The sequence below is a fragment of the Triticum aestivum genome, chromosome 6B (genome assembly GCF_018294505.1).
Source record: "Triticum aestivum cultivar Chinese Spring chromosome 6B, IWGSC CS RefSeq v2.1, whole genome shotgun sequence".
NCBI classification, from domain to species: domain Eukaryota; kingdom Viridiplantae; phylum Streptophyta; class Magnoliopsida; order Poales; family Poaceae; genus Triticum; species Triticum aestivum.
In genome coordinates, this window is record NC_057810.1 from 419,635,629 (window position 1) to 419,655,360 (window position 19,732).

General features: G+C 46.4%; 1 protein-coding gene and 1 long non-coding RNA gene across 2 annotated transcripts; one reads left to right on the top strand and one right to left on the bottom strand.

Annotated features, from left to right (window-relative positions):
- Window positions 1–245: 245 nt before the first annotated feature.
- LOC123134181 (uncharacterized) lies at window positions 246–2,891 on the bottom strand. The gene is made up of 6 exons (XM_044553480.1): window positions 2,759–2,891; window positions 1,935–2,339; window positions 1,730–1,845; window positions 1,446–1,600; window positions 1,042–1,114; window positions 246–583 (listed from the first exon to the last, which is right to left on the bottom strand). Exons 2-5 carry the CDS (start codon window positions 2,333–2,335, stop codon window positions 1,052–1,054), a joined length of 735 nt encoding a protein of 244 aa, XP_044409415.1. The 5' UTR covers window positions 2,336–2,339; window positions 2,759–2,891; the 3' UTR covers window positions 246–583; window positions 1,042–1,051.
- Window positions 2,892–13,545: 10,654 nt separating this feature from the next.
- Window positions 13,546–15,895, top strand: LOC123134182 (uncharacterized). Its single transcript, XR_006465558.1, has 2 exons — window positions 13,546–14,565; window positions 14,706–15,895. It is a non-coding gene; the product is annotated as an uncharacterized lncRNA (long non-coding RNA).
- Window positions 15,896–19,732: the final 3,837 nt, after the last annotated feature.

The following is a 19,732-nucleotide window of genomic DNA, read 5'->3' on the forward strand; positions in this document are numbered from 1 at the left end:
CACATGCATGTGATTGATCTAGACGAACAGAGAGAGGAAAGAAAGAAAGAATAAACGATGAAAAAAGTTGGCTTGTGGTGGACCACATCCTACGTGGCGGACAGGTCCGGACATCCCCATATGTATGGTTGAGAATGGGGATTTGCGCACTACTGGATGCCCAGAAAAAGTGGTGGTCTGATTGGGTGGTTTTTTTCTTCTCACTCATATCCGAACAAATACAAGCAACCTACATGGGGGACAAGCCTGAACAAATACAAGCAACCTCTTTGAGGTGACGGACGAGATCGGATTAATACAAACAACATTTTTGAGGGCCCAATTGATAAGAATTGGGTACCATAGTGCATGACATTTCTAACAAATAATAAAAAAAGCATCTCGGTTACAAAGGTCCACGAGTGGGCTCCTTCCAGTTTTAATTGAGAAGAATCTATACCATGTCAATTCATATCTAGGAAATTACAAAAGCATAGTTCCAAAAACTTGCATGGCTCGCTACCTCAGTCGTCTATCACTTTCATCCTGTAGGACTTGCATCATCTTTAGGAAATCCTCGTGCTTGGCATGATCCAGCATGGTCCTATTACGTGGTGTAACAATGAGTTGTGTTTCTAGTAAAATAAACATTCATTCCCATTTTAGGTTTATAATCAACAATTTCATTACACTTGAGCATTTGTACAATCCGAAATTATGTCATAATCTAAATACCTCAATTAGTACTCCCTCCTCCCAAAATAAGTATTTTTGATTTAGTTCAATTTTGTAAAGTTGAACTAAATCAAAGACACTTAAGTTGAACTAAATCAAAGACATTTAGTTTAAGAAGGAGGGAGTACAAACTACTTCTTCCGTTCCTAAATATAGGTTCTTTTAGAGATTTTAATATGGACTACATATAGAGCAAATGAATGAATCTACACTCTAAAATATGTCTATACACATACCTATTTATGTCATATTAAAACCTCTAAAAGACTTGTATTTACAAACGGAAGGAGTATTACATATGGTGTAAGTGCAAAACATTATTTTTACCTTCGGACTATTAGGCATTGTTAGCCACATGCTGAGAGAGCATTACACATAAGAGCTCGTTTATGTTCATCTCCTGCATTAACAAGATATTTCTTAATCAAATAAGAAAATATTTGCACCCCCTGCCCCCCTCCCCACAACACACACACACGCACACACACACCTACATATTTGGTAAGGAGTTAGTTCATATTTGCATTTTCAGTATATTTTCTCTATTTGTATATCGTGCATTACCACACCTAACTTTATCTTGAAACAAAATAAAAATCAAACTATAAATCATATTTTTGTTTTTTTAGGTTGCTTATCACAAGAGCCGTGCGGAAACTATAAATCCATTTAAAGCATAATCTACTTGGAGTCAAGGTAAGCTTAAGATGCACCCAAGTGCAAAAAGTTACCTTGTATTGTTCCCCAAGCCAATTGAGAAGAGTCTCCTTGATACAAGCCAAACTCACAGAGTATCTAAGTGAATGATGCGAGCGACAGTGCACACCAACGACATAGCAAGCTGGGTCCCCTGCATCATCTACGGTCGCATGCAAAACTGGACTGCCTGCACATTTATTACAATTTAAAATACAATAAGTGCACACCGTATTCCATGCAACTAGCAAGTACTTACTATACTGTACATGCTATACATAGTAACTAGCTTCCCCATTATAGGCTTCATGTGGATTACCTGATGTCCCTGGCTTTGAGGTGTAGCTTGCGACCCCCACTATTCTCTTCTTTGCCACCCCCACGGTTCTCCTCTCTTCTCTGGTTCGACGTCGAGGCAGAGAGAGAGGTGGTGCTCTACAAAAATAAGATTAGCAATTATTATTTTTTGTTGAAGATTAAAAAACTAGTTAGTACTCCGTGGATTGCAATGATTAGTGTATTACATGATGGTTCCTCGCGATGTGCCTGGCTGACGAAGAACATGGGATCCAAAACTGAAATATCCCAAGAGGGTGACACGCATCCCAGCCGTCACAGACAACGGAGTGTCATGGAACTGCAGCGCTGTTGCCTTACCAGGGATATCACTAGCAGAAATAACTAGTAAGGCTACATCATTATCTGGATCAACAGCAAAGATTTTAGCCTGGAAACCGTTGCTGTTTAGTCCCCTAGAATACGCTGTTATAGTATCTCCTATCCTTAAGGTCTCAACGCAGTGTGCACAAGTCATGAGAACACCAAGACCTTTCCCAATGCACCCCAAAAACGCATTACTACAACCCCTCCTTAACAAAAAAACTGCATCTTTGCAGCAATGGAACGCCACACCGTCTGCTTCCATAGAGCTGAAAGAAGATGAATGAGATAGATTTAGTGGACAAACTGAAGAGCGTATAGTACAACTGGGGATACAAAGATAGATATTTAGACGCTTTGCAAAATGCCCACGGTCAATCCATCATGAAGGGGATCTGACAGCGACGAATAAAAAAGAATGCAAAATTCGATCTGCATAGAAAATCCAACCTTCGGGCACAGCACTCAACTAGAATCTGCTTAGTCAAATCAGAAAACGCAAATATCCACAGAATATCCTATAGGTGAGGCAAATCGGAAAGCTACAGCCACATGCTCCACCTAAACTGTTTCATCGGATCCTACAGTATTTATGGGCTTCTATGTTTTTAATACATATTGGATCACAGCATAAGCAGAGCACGAGAAGAACGGAAGGAAGAAATAAAATTAGGAAAAAGCAACATACCGATCTAGGGTTTCCAACGATGGAAAACAAGAGGGGAGGGAGATGGGGATGAAATGGGAGGGGGAGAGGATGGTGGGGCGAGAGGATGTTTGTTCAGGAGAGGAAATGAACTCCCTTTCGTCGCACAGCTTGTTTCCCGAAATGGCAAAAGAAATATAAGAAATAGTGCGTCTAAGCCACTGAGAGATCGACACGTTACCTCCCTGTGGGCCATATCGGGCTTGCGGGCCCTCCTGTTCCAACACAACACCTACATTGGCGTTCCACCAGCCCAAATGGGATTACCAGGTGACTTTGTATTGACTCAGAAAAAGAAACCAGGTGACTCTATACTACCCTTAAAAAGATCCGCTGCCTCGTGAGCCGTCGGATCTGACACAAATTTAGTGGGCGAACGTCTTTTCACTTCTTTGTAACAAAGAGGTTGTTGCAGAAACATTCGTAACAGAGCTCTTGTTGCGGAATATTTTTGCAACAGAGGTCTTGTTGCAGATTTTTTTTGCAACATAGGTCTTGTGGTGGATTTTTTTGCAACAAACATCTTGTTGCGTTTTTTTTGCAACAGAGTTCTTGTTGCTGATTTTTTGCAACGGAGTTCATGTTGTGGATTTATTTTTTGCAACAGAAGTGATATTGTAGAAGTGGACGGTGGCCTTGCCATGGACGGTAGCGAGCGGAGGTCATCTTCTTCATTACCCAATAGCAGTAGGAGCGGGCGCCATCAATCGAGAAGAGGGAGGAGGAAAGATGGTGGTGGTGGAGGCGGTCGGCGACCGCGACGGCGGAGCGCGTGCTCGCCGGCGTCCGCGGCGGTGCAGCTGGGGTGTTCGGCGGTGGCGCGGCTGCAGCATCTCGTCTGGATGAAGGAGAGATGTAAGAGAAAGATGGGATTATCATGGAGAACGATTGGATCTGGTAGTTGTTTCGGGAAGGTGGAGACGTGCGAGCCCACTGACACGTGTCGTGTGCACGAGACGGCGGGCGAAAAGAGCGTGATCCGCCGGGTGATTTCAATCATTTCTCTAAAAAATGTGAGTTTGTAGTGAATGTTAGAATCCAGAAGTTTGAGTCAAATATGTTCCTTTGATTTTATTTGCAAGCTCCATATTTCCTTTTTCTTGATAAAATGATGTATTATGCCTTTAGCATGAGCCCGGTCCGAAATATATACTACTCCCTCCGTCCCATAATATAGGATGTTTTTTGACACTAGTGTAGTGCCAAATAACGTCTTACATTATGGGACGGAGGGAGTACTGATAAGCAATTTTTATTTGCCAACACACCAAGTTTCTTATTCTTCCCATAACCTCTTTTCCATGGAGCGTGTTGTTTGGCCTCTTGTCTTGTAGATGTTTTTTTTCAAGAGTACACCAGAGATGTACCATACTTTTATAGAAGGAAGAAAATATAATTACAAGAGCTTGTCGGGGGATGCGAACATCGCCGCAAGCTAACACTCAACACTAACACCTAACAATCTTAAGCCTACTCCCCTACAAAATGATTTAGAACACCCACACCTAAGCCGACCACTTTCCACTCCTTGATCTCCTCCATGATGTGTTTGTGCAGTTGGATTGTCGACTTGATTTGCTCCAGGCGGTTGAAGACTCTAGCCTGCGCTTGCCTTCTTAGCACCAAAGAGGAAACTGGCTCCTCTGCGCCCGCTGGCGCTCGCTTGCCCTAGGTCGTCATGGCTTGCGTCCCCCCCAACCTCGTGAGGTTGGGCACCTGCCTAGAAATCTCCGCTCCTTAGGAGGCAGCCCGGAGAGGCCGCTCCCTCCGAAGGTCTTGATGTCGCCCGCCTCGCGAGGCTTGGCCCCTCGCGAGGCTTGGCCCCTCGCGAGGGTCTTGTCTTGATGGTGTTGTAGATGGACTGTACCAGGCCGTTGATGGACCCACACCGTGGGCCGCAGGCAGGCATGTATGGGTACTTAAAGGATCGAGAAGAGGTGTCTAAAGGGGGGTGATTAGACCCTCAACAAACAAAAGTAGCAGTTTTTAGTTTCTTCAAGTTAAGGTGGAGTTTTAGCACAAGTTTAAACATTCACAATACATTTCAAGCAAGCATGGCAAGAGTATATGAGCAGCGGAAAGTAACGCATGCAAGTTGCAAGAATGTAAAGGGATGGGATTGGAGTATGCAAACGCAATTGGAGAACACGAAGATTTTTCCCGTCGTTCCGATAGGTGGTGCTATCGTACATCCACGTTGACGAGACTTCAACCCACGAAGGGTAACGGTTGCGCGAGTCCACGGAGGGCTCCACCCATGAAGGGTCCACGAAGAAGCAACCTTGTCTATCCCACCATGGCCATCGCCCACGAAGGACTTGCCTCACTAGGGTAGATCTTCACTAACTAGGCGATCTCCTTGCCCGTACAAACTCCTTCGTTCAACTCCACAATCTTGACGGAATTTCCCAAGTGACACCTAACCAATCTAGGAGACACCACTCTCCAAAAGGTAATAGATGGTGTGTTGATGATGAACTCCTTGCTCTTGTGCTTCAAATGATAGTCTCCCCAACACTCAACTCTCTCTCACGGATTTGGATTTGGTGGAAAGATGATTTGAGTGGAAAGCAACTTGGAGAAGGCTAGAAATCAAGATTTATGTGGTTGGAATGGAATATCTTGATCTCAACACATGAGTAGGTGGTTCTCTCTCAGAAAATTTATGCTGGAAGTGTAGGCACGTTCTGATGGCTTTCTCCACGAATGAAGAGTGGGTGGAGGGGTATTTATAGCCTCCACACAAAATCTAACCGTTACACACAATTTACCAAACTTGGTGGGATCGAATCATGAAACTCGGTCAGACCGATTTAGTTCAAAATGTGAACGTTAGGCTTTTCGGTGGGACCGATATGATCAACTCGGTGGGACCGATGTGCTAGGGTTAGGGTAAAACCTCATCTCGGTTTGACGGATTACACAAACTCGGTGGGACCGATTTTGGTAATGAGCTAACTAGAGAGTTGGTTAAGCAAACTCGGTAAGACCGATTACATATCTCGGTAAGACCGAAATTATTGCAACAGGAACCAGAGAGTTTGCAAACCCATCTCGGTGAGATCGAGATCCCATCTGTGAGACTGAACTGATTAGGGTTTCTGGCAGTGGCTATGTCAAGTGAACTCGGTGGCGCCGGATAGAACAAATCGGTGGGGACGAGTTTGACTTTTGGTTTGGGACATATGTGGATATGAGAAAGTGGTTGAGGGCTTTGGAGCATATCACTAAGCACTTTGAGCAAGAAAGCCATTAAGCAACACCTCATCCCCTTTTAATAGTATTGGCTTTTCCTATGGACTCAATGTGATCTTGGATCACTGAAATTAAGATGTAGAGTCTTGAGATCTAGAGCTTGAGCAAATCCTTTGTCCTTAGCATCTTGAAGGGGTTCCACATCCTCTTGTCCACGTCACTCCACGGTTGAACTTATCTGAAATATACTAGATAAAAGTATTAGCCCAACAAGAGATGTGTTGACATTAATTACCAAAACCACCCAGGGTGCACTTGTGCTTTCAATCTCCCCCTTTTTGGTAATTGATGACAACACACATCAAAGCTTTAGATAAAGATATAGAGAATAGCAAGTAAAGCTTTGGAAAGACATGTAACATGCATAGGCTCCCCCTACATGTATGCAATCATGTAAATATGGAATGTAAGAGCATGTGAATGCATAAGCATGACAGAGCAAGCAATGAGTTACATGTATCTTGGATATATGCATTAGAGCAAAATATATGAATATATGAATTGTACCTTCATGTTCACGAGTCCTTCTTGCAAACAATATGTACATCAGCAAGATATCTTCATGCACATGAGTGTGATGCATATACTTACCTCGTGGTCTTGAGCTGGCTTAGGAAGAGATGAACCTGAGTAAACAAGGTTAGATAACATAGATACATCTACTAGACAGAGCAAACAAAAGAGCCACAAGAGTACCAAGATTGGGATGACATGTAGAGAGTGAGTACTAGGTACTCTATTTGATATAGACATGTCCCCAAAGGAAAAGATATGCAATGAATTCGAAGATTTACTTCCCTTAGAGATCTTTTTCCCCCTGAATCTTATGTTAGATAATGGGAGAATATAGGGAAAGGAAAATTAGAGGAAAACAAATCTGAGCACAAAACTTAACACAAACTGACATGTCTTTCCCCTCTTAAAGACATGTGTCTTCTCTCCTCTTGAACACCAAGCATTTGGGGCCTTGGATGTGATTACCTCTCTCCCCCTTTCGATGTGATTAAGCTTTGATGTGAGCTCTCTCTCCCCCTTTGACATCAATTTCCAAGAAAGGATCTTCTGGAGTGGGAGTGAAAATGGGTTTGGTCCTTGAGTCACAGAGCAAAGCAGCATGTAGAGTGATGCATGTAGAGGACAAGAATCATCGAGTGGAGCTGGGACAAATATGCAGGAACAAGTGGCAAATTGTCTTCTCTGTAGTGAAATCGGGAACACCGAGTTGTATTCTTTGGTGGCACCGAAATGTTTCGGTTTGGCCGAAAGAGACATATCAGTGTGTCCGAGTTCAACACAGAGAGAACACTAGTCACCTCAGGTCACTAGGCAAGAAAGATCTCACAAAGATTTGCAAGGAATTAATTGAAGGATTTGCAAAGAATTGGATGCAGAAAACGCAGAACAAAACAAAGAAGAGAAAAGAAACCTAAATGAAGTTTTTTTAAAGAAGGGGAACAAATATGCAAGAACAAATGCAAGAACTTAGAGAAACACTAGAGAACTTCATCTAGAATTGGGCAGCGACAAAGTCACCTATGTTAGAGTATATTGATTGAGGAGTCAAGTGAGAACACTTGATCGTAAGTCATACTCATCGTTTAAGCTCAAAATGGGGTTACCATTTTTCGTTTAAGCATTTTGATGTATTCACATCTTGTTGAGCTGTTTTGACCCATAACTTGGGGTAAAACTTCTCTAAGATGGAATATCATACCTTTGGTGGTGGTGCTGATCTTGGTCATGTAGTTGAACTTGTGTAGGGTGCTCAAGGTTGATGTAGATCATCAAGGATTGGGAGCACCACTTGGATTTGAGTTTATCTACCTACATCGGGTGCTCACATAGGGCCCTTGGGCCTGCTTCGGGCCCAGCAGGCCGCGCGGGAAGGTGGGAGGAGGCAAGGGCGACGTGGTCGCGCGCGGTTGGCTGTGGCCGGCGGCTGCGGCTGCGCGACCAGTGGCGTGGCGCCAAGTGGCGCTGAGGAGGTGGCCGGCGCGGAAGACACCTGGCGCATCGAATCCGGGGTGTTACAAGTGTCTACTCCAAGTTTGAAACATCAATGATGTTCAATTCACCTCTCAAACGGCAAAATACTTTCTCATCAAGCGGTTTGGTGAATATATCCGCCAATTGCTTATCGGTATGAACATGCTTAGGATCAATATCACCTTTAGCAACATGATCTCAGATGAAATGATGACGAACTTCTATATGCTTAGTTCGAGAATGTTGCTCGGGATTATGAGCAATCTTAATAGCACTTTCATTGTCACAAAGTAATGGAACATGTTTCACATAGATCCCATAATCCTTAAGAGTTTGGGTCATCCAAAGTAATTGAGCACAACATGAACCAGCGGCAATGTATTCCGCTTCGGCGGTGGATAAGGATACCGAGTTTTGTTTCTTGGAGGATCGAGACACAAGAGATCTACAAGAAATTGACAAGTACCCGAAGTGGACTTCTAATCAACCTTGTCACCGGCATAGTCCGAGTCGGAATAGCTAACAAGATCAAAAGAAGATCTCTTAGGATACCAAATGCCAAAATTTGGTGTGTGAATTAAGTATCTCACTATCCTTTTCACAGCCTTAAGATGACATTCTTTGGGGGCCGCTTGATATCGTGCACACATGCACACACTTAGCATAATATCAGGACGTGAGGCACATAGATATAAGAATGATCCAATCATAGAACGGTAAACCTTTTGGTCAACCTACTTGCCATCCTTGGTCAAGTCAAGATGTCCACTAGTAGGCATGGGTGCTTTCATACCTTTTCTTTCTTGCATGTTGAACTTCTTGAATAAGTCCTTGGTGTACTTTGTTTGAGAAACAAAGGTGCCTTCCTTAGTTTTCTTGATTTGCAAACCAAGAAAGAACTTGAGTTCACTCATCATAGACATCTCAAACTTCTTCGACATTAGCTTTCCAAACTTTTCACTAAAATAAGGGTTAGTGGAACCAAATATGATATCATCAACATAAATTTGGCACACAAATAATTCACCATTAACCCTTTTAGTAAAAAGAGTAGAATCAATCTTTCCAATCTCAAAGCCTTTTTCAATAAGAAACTTTGTCAAGCATTTATACCACGCTCTAGGAGCTTGTTTAAGACCATAAAGAGCTTTGTGAAGTTTATAAACATGGTCAGGCTTTTTAGGATTTGACAAAGCCGGGAGGTTGTTTAACATAAAATTTCTCCTCGATTTCACCATTTAGAAAAGCACTTTTAATGTCCATTTGGTACAGGGTAATATCAATGGTGATTAGCATAGGAAAGTAAGATGCGGATGGACTCAAGTCTAGCAATGGGAGCATATGTCTCACCATAGTCCATACCTTAGACTTGAGTGTAGCCTTGGGCGACAAGTCGTGCTTTGTTGCGAAGAACTTGTCCATCTTCGTCTTGCTTGTTGCGAAACACCAATTTGGTACCGATGATGTTGTGGTTGTTGTCGGGCTTCTCGACCAATGTCCACACTTGGTTCCTCTCAAAGTTGTGTAGCTCTTCATGCATGGCATTTATCCAATCCGGATCTTCCAATGCTTCTTCAACCTTCATAGGTTCAATTCTAGAGATGAATGAACAATGTTCACAAAAATTAGCCAAACGAGTTTTAGGCGAGTGATTCTCCCGGTTTGTATATCATTGAAGATTTGTTCGACAGGATGGTCTCTTGAGACTCTTGCTCAAACTCGTGAGAGCTTTTTCTTGGGTCGGGGTGGAACATCTTCTTCGTCATCTTGTTCTTATTCTTGGCCTTCTTCATTGTTGACGTTGTCGTTCTCTTGTCGTGGTGGAGAAGGAGGTTGATGAGGTTCATCTTGGTGTACTTCCTTGCTTTCTTCATCTTGGTGTGTCCCACTCATGGATGTTTCCATGTCAACTCTTGGTTCACCTTGTCGTGAGGTAGGAGCTTCCACTTGGACGGATGAGGTACTCTCCTTCACCTCCGTTGGACGAATCTTGCCAATAGACAAGTCTTGGATTGCTTTCGAAGGGTCTTTGTCTCCTACATTAATTGGCAATTGCTCTACTTGCAAGCCGTTAGATTCATCAAACCTCACTTCTACCGTCTCTTCAACCTTTCGGGTGAAATTGTTGTAGACACGGTAAGTGTGAGAGTTTGAGCCATAACCAAGTAGGAAACCCTCATGAGATTTAGGAGCAAGTTGAGAACGACGATGCTTATCAAGAATGTAACACTTTGAGTTGAATACTTGCAAGTATCCAACTTGGGGTTTGCTAGCGGTGAGAAGTTCGTATGCCGTTGAGCCGAGTAGCTTGTGAAGATACAAGCGATTTGTTGCATGACAAGCCATCTCAACCGCTTCCGCCCAAAAGTGTTTTGGAGTCTTGTACTCATCAAGCATCATTCTTGCCATCTCAATAAGAGTCCGGTTCTTCCTCTCAACAACTCCATTTTGTTGAGGTATGTACGTAGCCGAGAACTCATGTGAAATCCCTTCTTCATCAAGAAAGGTATCCACATTTGCGTTCTTGAACTCCATTCCGTTGTCGCTGTGAACCTTCTTGATATTCACTTCAAATTGATTTTGGGCCTTCCTAGCAAAGTTCTTGAAGATCTTTTGGACCTGCGATTTATCATCAAGAAAGAGCACCCACATAAATCTTGAAAAATCATCGACTATGACTAGACCAAATGAGTTTCCACCGAGACTTTTGTAGGCATTGGGACCAAAGAGATCCATATGAAGTAGCTCGAGCTGTCTTCTCATGGTCATGATGTTCTTCACGGGGCGACTTCCTCTAACTTGTTTTCCTGCTTGAAAAGCACTGCACAATCTATCCTTGTCAAATATAACATCTTTCACTCCAAGGATATGATTACCTTTAATAAGCTTATCAAGATTTCGCATGCCCACATGACCTAACCTTCTATGCCACAACCAACCTTTAGAAGATTTAGCAATAAAGCAAGTTTTGGGTTGAGCCTTTTTAGTGAAATCAACAATGTAAAGATCACCTCTACGAATATCGGTAAAGTCCATATTGTGATTATCTCTACAAAACACTTGGCAATCTACTTCAGTAAATAGGACATTGAAACAAAAGTCAGCAAGTCTAGATAAGGAAAGTAAATTGTAGACAAGAGATTCAACGAGCATAACATTTTGTATGGAGCTATCATGTGAGATGGCCACCTTACCAAGGACAACCACCTTACCCTTTGAGTTATCACCCAAAGTGACATACTTTCGAGGGCCGTCGTTTTCAGCAAGCTCATGATACATATCCTTGTCTCCGGTCATGTGATCGGTACATCCACTATCAAGGACCCATTCCTTTCCTCCAGCCATATAGCCGCGAAGATTAGCCATAAGACCAAAGTGTCTCATAGACTCATCGAGATCAAAGTCACTATCATCATTCTCATCATAGTATCCATGTTCAACATCGTCTTGTGATGGATCAATTCCTAGAGAGAGTGATTAATTAGATAAATGATCATCACAATAATCATTTTTACGAATTCTAATGGCTTCGGAGATGATATTACTAATGATTCCAACATTTCCTTTGGCACGCATAAGATTAGTAAGCTCAAATATACAATCAGCAAACTTAGGATCATTGGAATTCATCTTACTCAAGGCAATAGACTTATGAAGAACTTCATCTAAGTTTTGCAAGGAATAGTTTGGAAATCGTTCCTCAAGAAATCTCCATATAGTGTAGGCACAATCAAGAGTAGGCAAGCAACCAATCAAGTTTCTAGGCAAACCTCTAGTGATAAGATTAACAGTTCGAAGGTTGCGGATCGTGTCAATAGACTCATCAAGGGTAGGATGCAAAGGATCAACATGAGGTGCACAAGGGCTAGTAATGTACTTGTTCAAATGATATTCATTGAAAATCACAAGCATCTCATTTTTTCACTCATGAAAGTACTCTCCATCAAGAATAGACACTCTACGTCGAAGACCCCAACGTAAACTCATCCATCTTCCTCCAAAGGTGTTTAAACCAAAGCAATGAAGACCAATGCTCTGATACCAATTGAAAGGATCGAGAAGAGGTGTCTAGAGGGGGGGGGGGGTGATTAGACCCTCAACAAAGAAAAGTAGCAGTTTTTAGTTTCTTCAAGTTAAGGTGGAGTTTTAGCACAAGTTTAAACATTCACAATACATTTGAAGCAAGCATGGCAAGAGTATATGAGCAGCCGAAAGTAAAGCATGCAAGTTGCAAGAATGTAAAGGGATGGAATTGGAGTATGCAAACGCAATTGGAGACATGAAGATTTTTCCCGTGGTTCCGATAGGTGGTGCTATCGTACATCCACGTTGATGGAGCCTTCAACCCACGAAGGATAACAGTTGCGCGAGTCCACGAAGGGCTCCACCCACGAAGGGTCCACGAAGAAGCAATCTTGTCTCTCCCACCATGGTCATCGCCCATGAAGGACTTGCCTCACTAGGATAGATCTTCACGAAGTAGGCGATCTCCTTGCCCGTACAAACTCCTTGGTTCAACTCCACAATCTTGACAGAGGCTCCCAAGTGACACCTAACCAATCTTGGAGACACCACTCTCCAAAAGGTAATAGATGGTGTGTTGATGATGAACTCCTTGCTCTTGTGCTTCAAATGATAGTCTTCCCAACACTCAACTCTATCATGGATTTGGATTTGGTGGAAAGATTATTTGAGTGGAAAGCAACATGGAGAAGGCTAGAGATCAAGATTTATGTGGTTGGAATGGAATATCTTGATCTCAACACATGAGTAGGTGATTCTCTCTCAGAAAATGTATACTAATAGTGTAGACACGTCCTGATGGCTTTCTCCATGAATGAAGACTGGGTGGAGGGGTATATTAGCCTCCATGTTCGATGAGTTTTTGTGCACTATTGTATAAAATAATATTTTGTTTTAATGAGTTTTGATGCACGCTATATAAGCAAAGGCAAGCTATAATGCAAAGGGCAAATTTATTGGCATGGCATGTACCCACTCACGTATATGCACATGCACATGCATGAAATATTGTGCAACTAATGTTTGCATGTACGTGTCCGGCCACATGCACGTAGGCTAGCTAGCTGATATACATTCTTATGTATTCTTGTATTCATATACCGGCAAGCTTGCATAGTACCTAAATACAACATGTGTATATGCCATATATACACGTATTCGGGTATACACGACCGGCCGACAAGCGTCTCGAATACCCGTATTAAGCAGGTAGTCAACATGCGATTGACTCATAAGGCTTGCTTTGGTCTTGAAGGAAGAAACAATGCATGTTTGCAAAGGAATAGGTACGTAGGCAGCTTTCACGCATATATGGAATTCTTTCATTTTACTTGTGTAGGTGTGTGGGATAAGAAGAGCAATGTTCTAGAAAGAAAATTTTAAGAAGGAAAGCTTCGACGGGCTTGGCAATCAAGAAATCAGATCGCTTGTTTTCTGCCTAATTGGTGGCCGACCCCAGCCTATATAAAACTAGCACAGGAAGAAGCAGAAGAAGGTAGCAGAACCTCACGCATGTACCCGACGGAGACGAGGCACGAAGCATTAGGAGAAAAGAAGCCACGCAGCGGGCGCGCCTACGGCAACGGTGGCACACAACCAACAAAGATGCAGCGATGACGACAACGACATAGAGGCACACACTCGATGGCAGCGATGAGCGCGCCTGCAATGGATTGCCTCCAACTGGAGTCCGGCTGCCCGCAAGCAAACCGAGGCCTGCCGGGATGGATAACAGGGAGTAGAGCAAGCCCCTCTAATTTATTGTACTTCTTGTCTTTCATCTTACAGGAGTAAGAGCAATCCAAGGAGGCACCCACGCAGCAAAGCCACACATCGGAGGCACCCAACAAATACCACGGCCCAGAGGAGACGCGCCGCGGGGGTAGCGTCCAGGAGACGGATGATAACCGGATCAAGAGGAGGCACCCAGGCAGCGGCGACGGCACATACCGGCACGATGCACCAGTGGCCTAACCGAAGGACGCGAAGGTTTGGTGCGAGACGCTCGCGGCAGCACTGTGCCGAAGGCGTCGCTGACCGCACCGGTATGCATGGAAGTTGAAACGCGTCTATGGCAGTAGTCACGCGGCCACCACAATGGCGGTGGCGGCAGCACGTTGCCGATGATCCGATGTTGCCCACAGCGGGCAAGTGCCTGGCAAGACGAAGAACGAGGAGCAAACTAGTTTCTTTTGCTACCCATATCCTTCATCTATCTTGTCTTACAGGAGAAGAAGAAAATAGATCACGCAGGTGGCAGCAGCAGCAGCAGCAGCCGCAACACCATGGTAGCTATAACTTGTTGACAAGACCAAGGGGGAGAAGAGAAGGGCACCCAAGCAGAGGAATGCAGCCGGCCAAACCCACGCGGCGACACGCCCCTGGAGGCAGCGGACTCAATGGCAGCAGCACGGGCACAAAGGGGAGGCACCAGCAGACGCATCTGGCCAAACACCCAAGAGGAGCCCGCGGTGGCTGCGGCCGATTGAAGAATCTAACGCGGTGACCGTGACACGCCCCTCTTGGTACGTACCTCTTCTTTTCATGTATCAGGTGACGGGGATAATGGACGACGTGACCAGCGGAGAAGACCGCGGATGATGCGGCGCTCTTCTCGTATCATGCGTTGGTGGCCGCGGATGATGCGACACTCTTCTCATACCAGATGCGATGGAGACGGTGAACGGCGCCGCCGGACCAGGAGACTATACATCGACACCGCCAGGACCGTCGTCTACATCATCAAGCCGGTGCCAGGGGATGGAGGCGTGGAACTCGCCAGGATGGCGCCAATCGTCAAGATGGTGCCACGGAGGATGGCGACACGGAGCTCGCCAAGACGACGCCCGTCCTTTTCTTCACTAACCTGGTGCCGCATGGACTTCGCAAGGACGTCACCAGCCGTCTACTTCGTCATGCTAGAGCAGGAGGACGGAGCCGTGGAGCTCCCAAGGATGCCGCCGCCGTGCCGCGGTGGATGGCGGCAAGAGCTCGCCAAGATGACGCCAATGCCGACCTCATCAAGCCAGTGCCATGGAGGATGGAGGTCTGGAGCTCGTGAAGACACCGCCTCTGTGCTGCAGTTAATGGCCACACGGAGCTCGCTAGGATGATGCCCGTCGTTTTCTTCAGTGAGCCGGTGCCACGGCGACACGGAGCTCGCTCGGACGGCGCCCGTCATCTTCTTCATCAAGACGGTGCCAATGAGGACGAAGGTGTGGAGCTCGCGAGGATGCTGCCGCCATGCTGCGGTGGATGATGGCCCGGAGTTTCCCAAGACGACGTCCATCGCCAACATTATGAAGCTGGAGCCCAGAGGCAAGGAGCTCGCGGGGATGTTGTTGCGTGCCGCGGAGGATGGCGACACGGAGCTCGCTATGGAGAAAAATCTTTTGCAGCCATGGAGAAATGGAGCCCCTTCCTCATTAAGCCGACGACATGGACGACAGAGGCGTGGAGCTTGCGACACGACACTACTGATGTCTACCTCATCAAGACGGAGCCCACGACACGGAGTCACGAAGACGAGCACACCTTGGTGCTGCCCGCAACATGAAGCCCGCATCACGGAGAAGAAGATGGCACTGCACGGTGCTGTCCGTGACCTGGAGGAAAAGACGGTGCCGCTTAATGCTATTCGCAACCCAGAGCCCATGATGACAAGGCGCGACAATGGGAAGGCGATGCGACTTCACCAAGATCATAGCACGACCCAGTGAGGTGGTGCCCTTGTCTTGGCGGACCTCTGTAAACTCGTCGTCTAGTCGAGATGAGGCACCACCACATGGTGCTGTCCACATTCCAGAGCCCTTGAAAATGATGCGCGATCGCGGGAAGGCGACGCAACTTCACCAACATCTTATTGTGGCCCCGTGAGGCGGCGCCCTTGTCTTGGAGGACCATCGTAAACTCGGCGTCCAGCCGAGATGAGGTGCCAACCACACCGGCATTGCCGATACGAGCGTGTGTTGGTTTTACACCAACGCCGGTCTCCATAAAAGAATACTCCCGCAAGGCAACCCCTTGCATACCCCGACGAAGCTGCTACATCGTCAAGAAGTCCGAGCCAAGCAGGACCCATGCAACTTCAACACCGACCACATCAATGCTGTCAAGACCGACGAGGAGCGACCGCGAGGGCGGACATGGCTAGCACAAAGCCATGTTTTGAGCGGCACGTGTATCGACGAGGACACGGGCTTTGCCGCCGCCCACACCATACACTCACACCATCATCATCATGCATGGAGAACGCGAAGCGAAGACGACGAAGACGACCAAATGGCTTAATCGGAGGTATCTTGCGGAGCAACCCGCGGGAGTAATTAACCGAGAGCCTTCCGAAGCCCCGGGAACCAGAGACCACATCGCCATAGTCAGGCAGGCCGCGCTAGTAGGCCACGGAGTGCAACCATTTTCTTTTATGGGTCTTGTAATTTCGTTTATCCGACGAGATTAATGAAATACTTGCTTCCCATACCATTTTTTTGTGTACTACGGTACACTGGCACGCCCGCATTCTTTTCCCCATCACATGAGAGAAATCAATACTCCTTCTCTTCCCTTCTGACGGAGCGCTCATAAGATTTTTCTCGTGTCAAACAAATTGGCACGCCCGGTGGGACATGGTTCTCCTCCCATCTTTGCTTCGCTGTGGTCGTCGATTTTTTTTCGTCAAGATCTTCTCCAACAATATGAGATGGTGCTAACCCGTGGGTGCAATTTTCATTGGCCTCATCATTGTCGAGCATTGGAGGCCAAATTCGTGTCCATGAGATGCTACTGTCTGGGGGCAATACAGTGATCCTAGGGCAATGGAGCGGGTGCATGCTCTATGCCTTAAGTTCTTCACTAGAAGGGGCACAAGCGACACGTGCACCAAGGAGATGTCCCTATGATGGCAGTATGGAGGGCGTGCATGTGGTTGCGGCATACTCACTCGGTAGCACATGTGCCCTAGATCCATCCCCGACAGTCGTGCAATGGGGAGACAACCCGCGATGGCAGCATCTGCGGGGCACATGGAGAAGTTGCGCCAACAGGGACGGGCACCCACGGTGGTGGCATCACACGGTCCACAAGAAGGCGGTACTATGCCTGGCTTGATGGACACGCCGACGGCGGCAATGCGATGCTACAAAAGGCATAAGAATGCATTTTTCCTTTGTTTTATTTTCTTTCTTGTAGAAGGGCATGCATCCGGAGGAAGTTTGTCTATATGGGATTGGCTCGCATCTGGCGGAGACTCACTGAAGGGAGGCAACCCAGCCGGGAGGAGACTGCCAGATGCCCATGGCGGTAGCGTCGAGGAGGGCGCACCCGACAAAGCATAGCTCACAGCGGCGCCACGCCGGTGGTGGTGTGAACTACGTCCAAGCTTGAAGATGCACCAATGACGGTGACCAAGGGAGTTGCGGAAGAGGCCCGGGCATACACTGGGTGCACACTCCCATGGCGACTACGGACAACACTAGAAAAGGCAGCGACACCGACGTAGGCATCACACCAAGAAGGATGGTGTGCAGGGTACACCGGTAACCTAGGCAGAGCGGATGACGCGCTGGTGATAGTGACAGCGATGCCGGACGGACGCCGGAGAATCAGCCAGCGATGCATCCTCCAATCTACTCGGACACGCTACATCAACCCATATGACATATATGGCAGTGTTAAGCACACACGTCAGCGGAAGTTGTGGACAATGCGCCAAGCGGAGGAAAAAAGGCCGAGGAGGCGACGACGCGCCCACGCATGTGGTGCCGTGTAGATCACGCTCATCGGAGACATCACATCCTGACATTGGCTATGCGTGCGCTGGGAGGGAGCAGGTCAAAGGAGACACATGAGGTCATGGACGCGTTTGCCCGCGGCACCGTGCTGGCACCGGTGCCCTCGCCCACACATCTTGAGTGCTAGATTCCATGGACACGCCATGCAGAAGAGCATGCCATGCATGTTAAGGTATGTTCGTTTTGTTTTCTATCTTGCAGATGGCCTTCCGATGAACATGGGTGAAGCATGGGTCCATGTGTGGCCATGCATGCGTGCACAAGCTCGTGAGAAATTCCAGCGGGCACACATGCTACTCATGTTTGTAGGAGAGTACCCTGGTCGGCCCTCTAGACGCTGATACTAGAGCCAAGGAGATGGACAGAGGGGAGCCGCAACACATAGTACGGCCCACACGCAGAAGAAATGAAGAGGCGGCAACTGTAGGCATGCAGACAGAGTCTGTGGGCACCGCGCCGAGGAGGACCACACGCTGGGTGCACTCATAGCCGGGATGGTCACGGATGACACGCTGGTGTCCTATGATGACGGACGTCAGTCTGTGAGACCGACGAAGCTTCCGTTCATATTGGCTGCCACACGCTACATCAACACGAGTATGGTTCGATGGAGGATGCACACACAGCCAGAGGAAGTGATACACGCACCAATGGATATCACGCCGAGGAGGGTCCTGCACCGGGCGTACTAGGAGTCAACACGGTAGCCACGGATGATGTAACGGCGGCTGCAGAGCCATGGACGCCGATGCCTAGCGCGTGAACAGGTCGGCAGTGCCTCCTTTTGCGGGTGCCCACACATTACATCGGAGCAACCCGCGGGAGTAATTAACCGGGAGCCTTCCGAGGCCCCGGGAACCAGAGACCACATCACCATAGTCAGGCAGGCCGCGCTAGTAGGCCACGGAGCGCAACCATTTTCTTTTATGGGATCTTGTAATTTTGTTTACCCGACGAGATTAATGAAATACTTGCTTCCCATACCATTTTTTTGTGTACTACGGTACATTGGCACGCGCGCATTCTTTTCCCAAGCGCATGAGAGAAATCAATACTCCTTCTCTTCCCTTCTCACGGAGCGCTCATAAGATTTTTCTTGTGTCAAAGACTCCACACAAAATCTAACCGTTACACACAATTTACCAAACTTGATGGGGCCGAATCATGAAACTTGGTCAGACCGATTTAGTTTAAAATGTGAACGTTAGGCTTTTCGGTGGGACCGATATGATCAACTCGGTGGGACCAATGTGCTAGGGTTAGGGTAAAACCTCATCTCGGTTTGACCGATTACACAAACTCGGTGGGACAAATTTTGATAATGAGCTAACCAGAGAGTTGGTCAAGCAAACTCAGTGAGACTGATTACATATCTTGGTAAGACTGAAATTATTGCTACAGGAACCAGAGAGTTTGCAAGCCCATCTCGGTGAGACTGAGATCCCATCGGTGAGACCGAACTGATTAGGGTTTCTGGCAATGGCTATGTCAAGTGAACTTGGTGGCGCCGGATAGAACAAATCGGTGGGGCCGAGTTTGACTTTTGGTTTGGGACATATGTGGATATGAGAAAGTGGCTGAGGGCTTTGGAGCATATCACTAAGCACTTTGAGCAAGAAAGCCATTAAGCAACACCTCATCCCCTTTTAACAGTATTGGCTTTTCCTATGGACTCAATGTGATCTTGGATCACTGAAATTAAGATGTAGAGTCTTGAGCTTTAGAGCTTGAGCCAATCCTTTGTCCTTAGCATCTTGAAGGGGTTCACATCCTCTTATCCACGCCACTCCACTGTTGAACTTATCTGAAATATACTATATAGAAGTATTAGTCCAATAAAAGATATGCTGAAATTAATTACCAAAACCACCCAGGGAGCACTTGTGCTTTCAGGTACCCTAGT

Excerpts from the sequence above, each read along its gene's own strand:
- LOC123134181 (XM_044553480.1), bottom strand. The coding sequence starts at position 2,335 with ATGGAAGCAGACGGTGTGGCGTTCCATTGCTGCAAAGATGCAGTTTTT. Across the intron at positions 1,846-1,934 it reads ACATCGCGAGGAACCATCAT|AGCACCACCTCTCTCTCTGC; the intron begins GTAATACACTAA and ends TTATTTTTGTAG. Across the intron at positions 1,115-1,445 it reads GGCTTGGGGAACAATACAAG|GAGATGAACATAAACGAGCT; the intron begins GTAACTTTTTGC and ends TTGTTAATGCAG.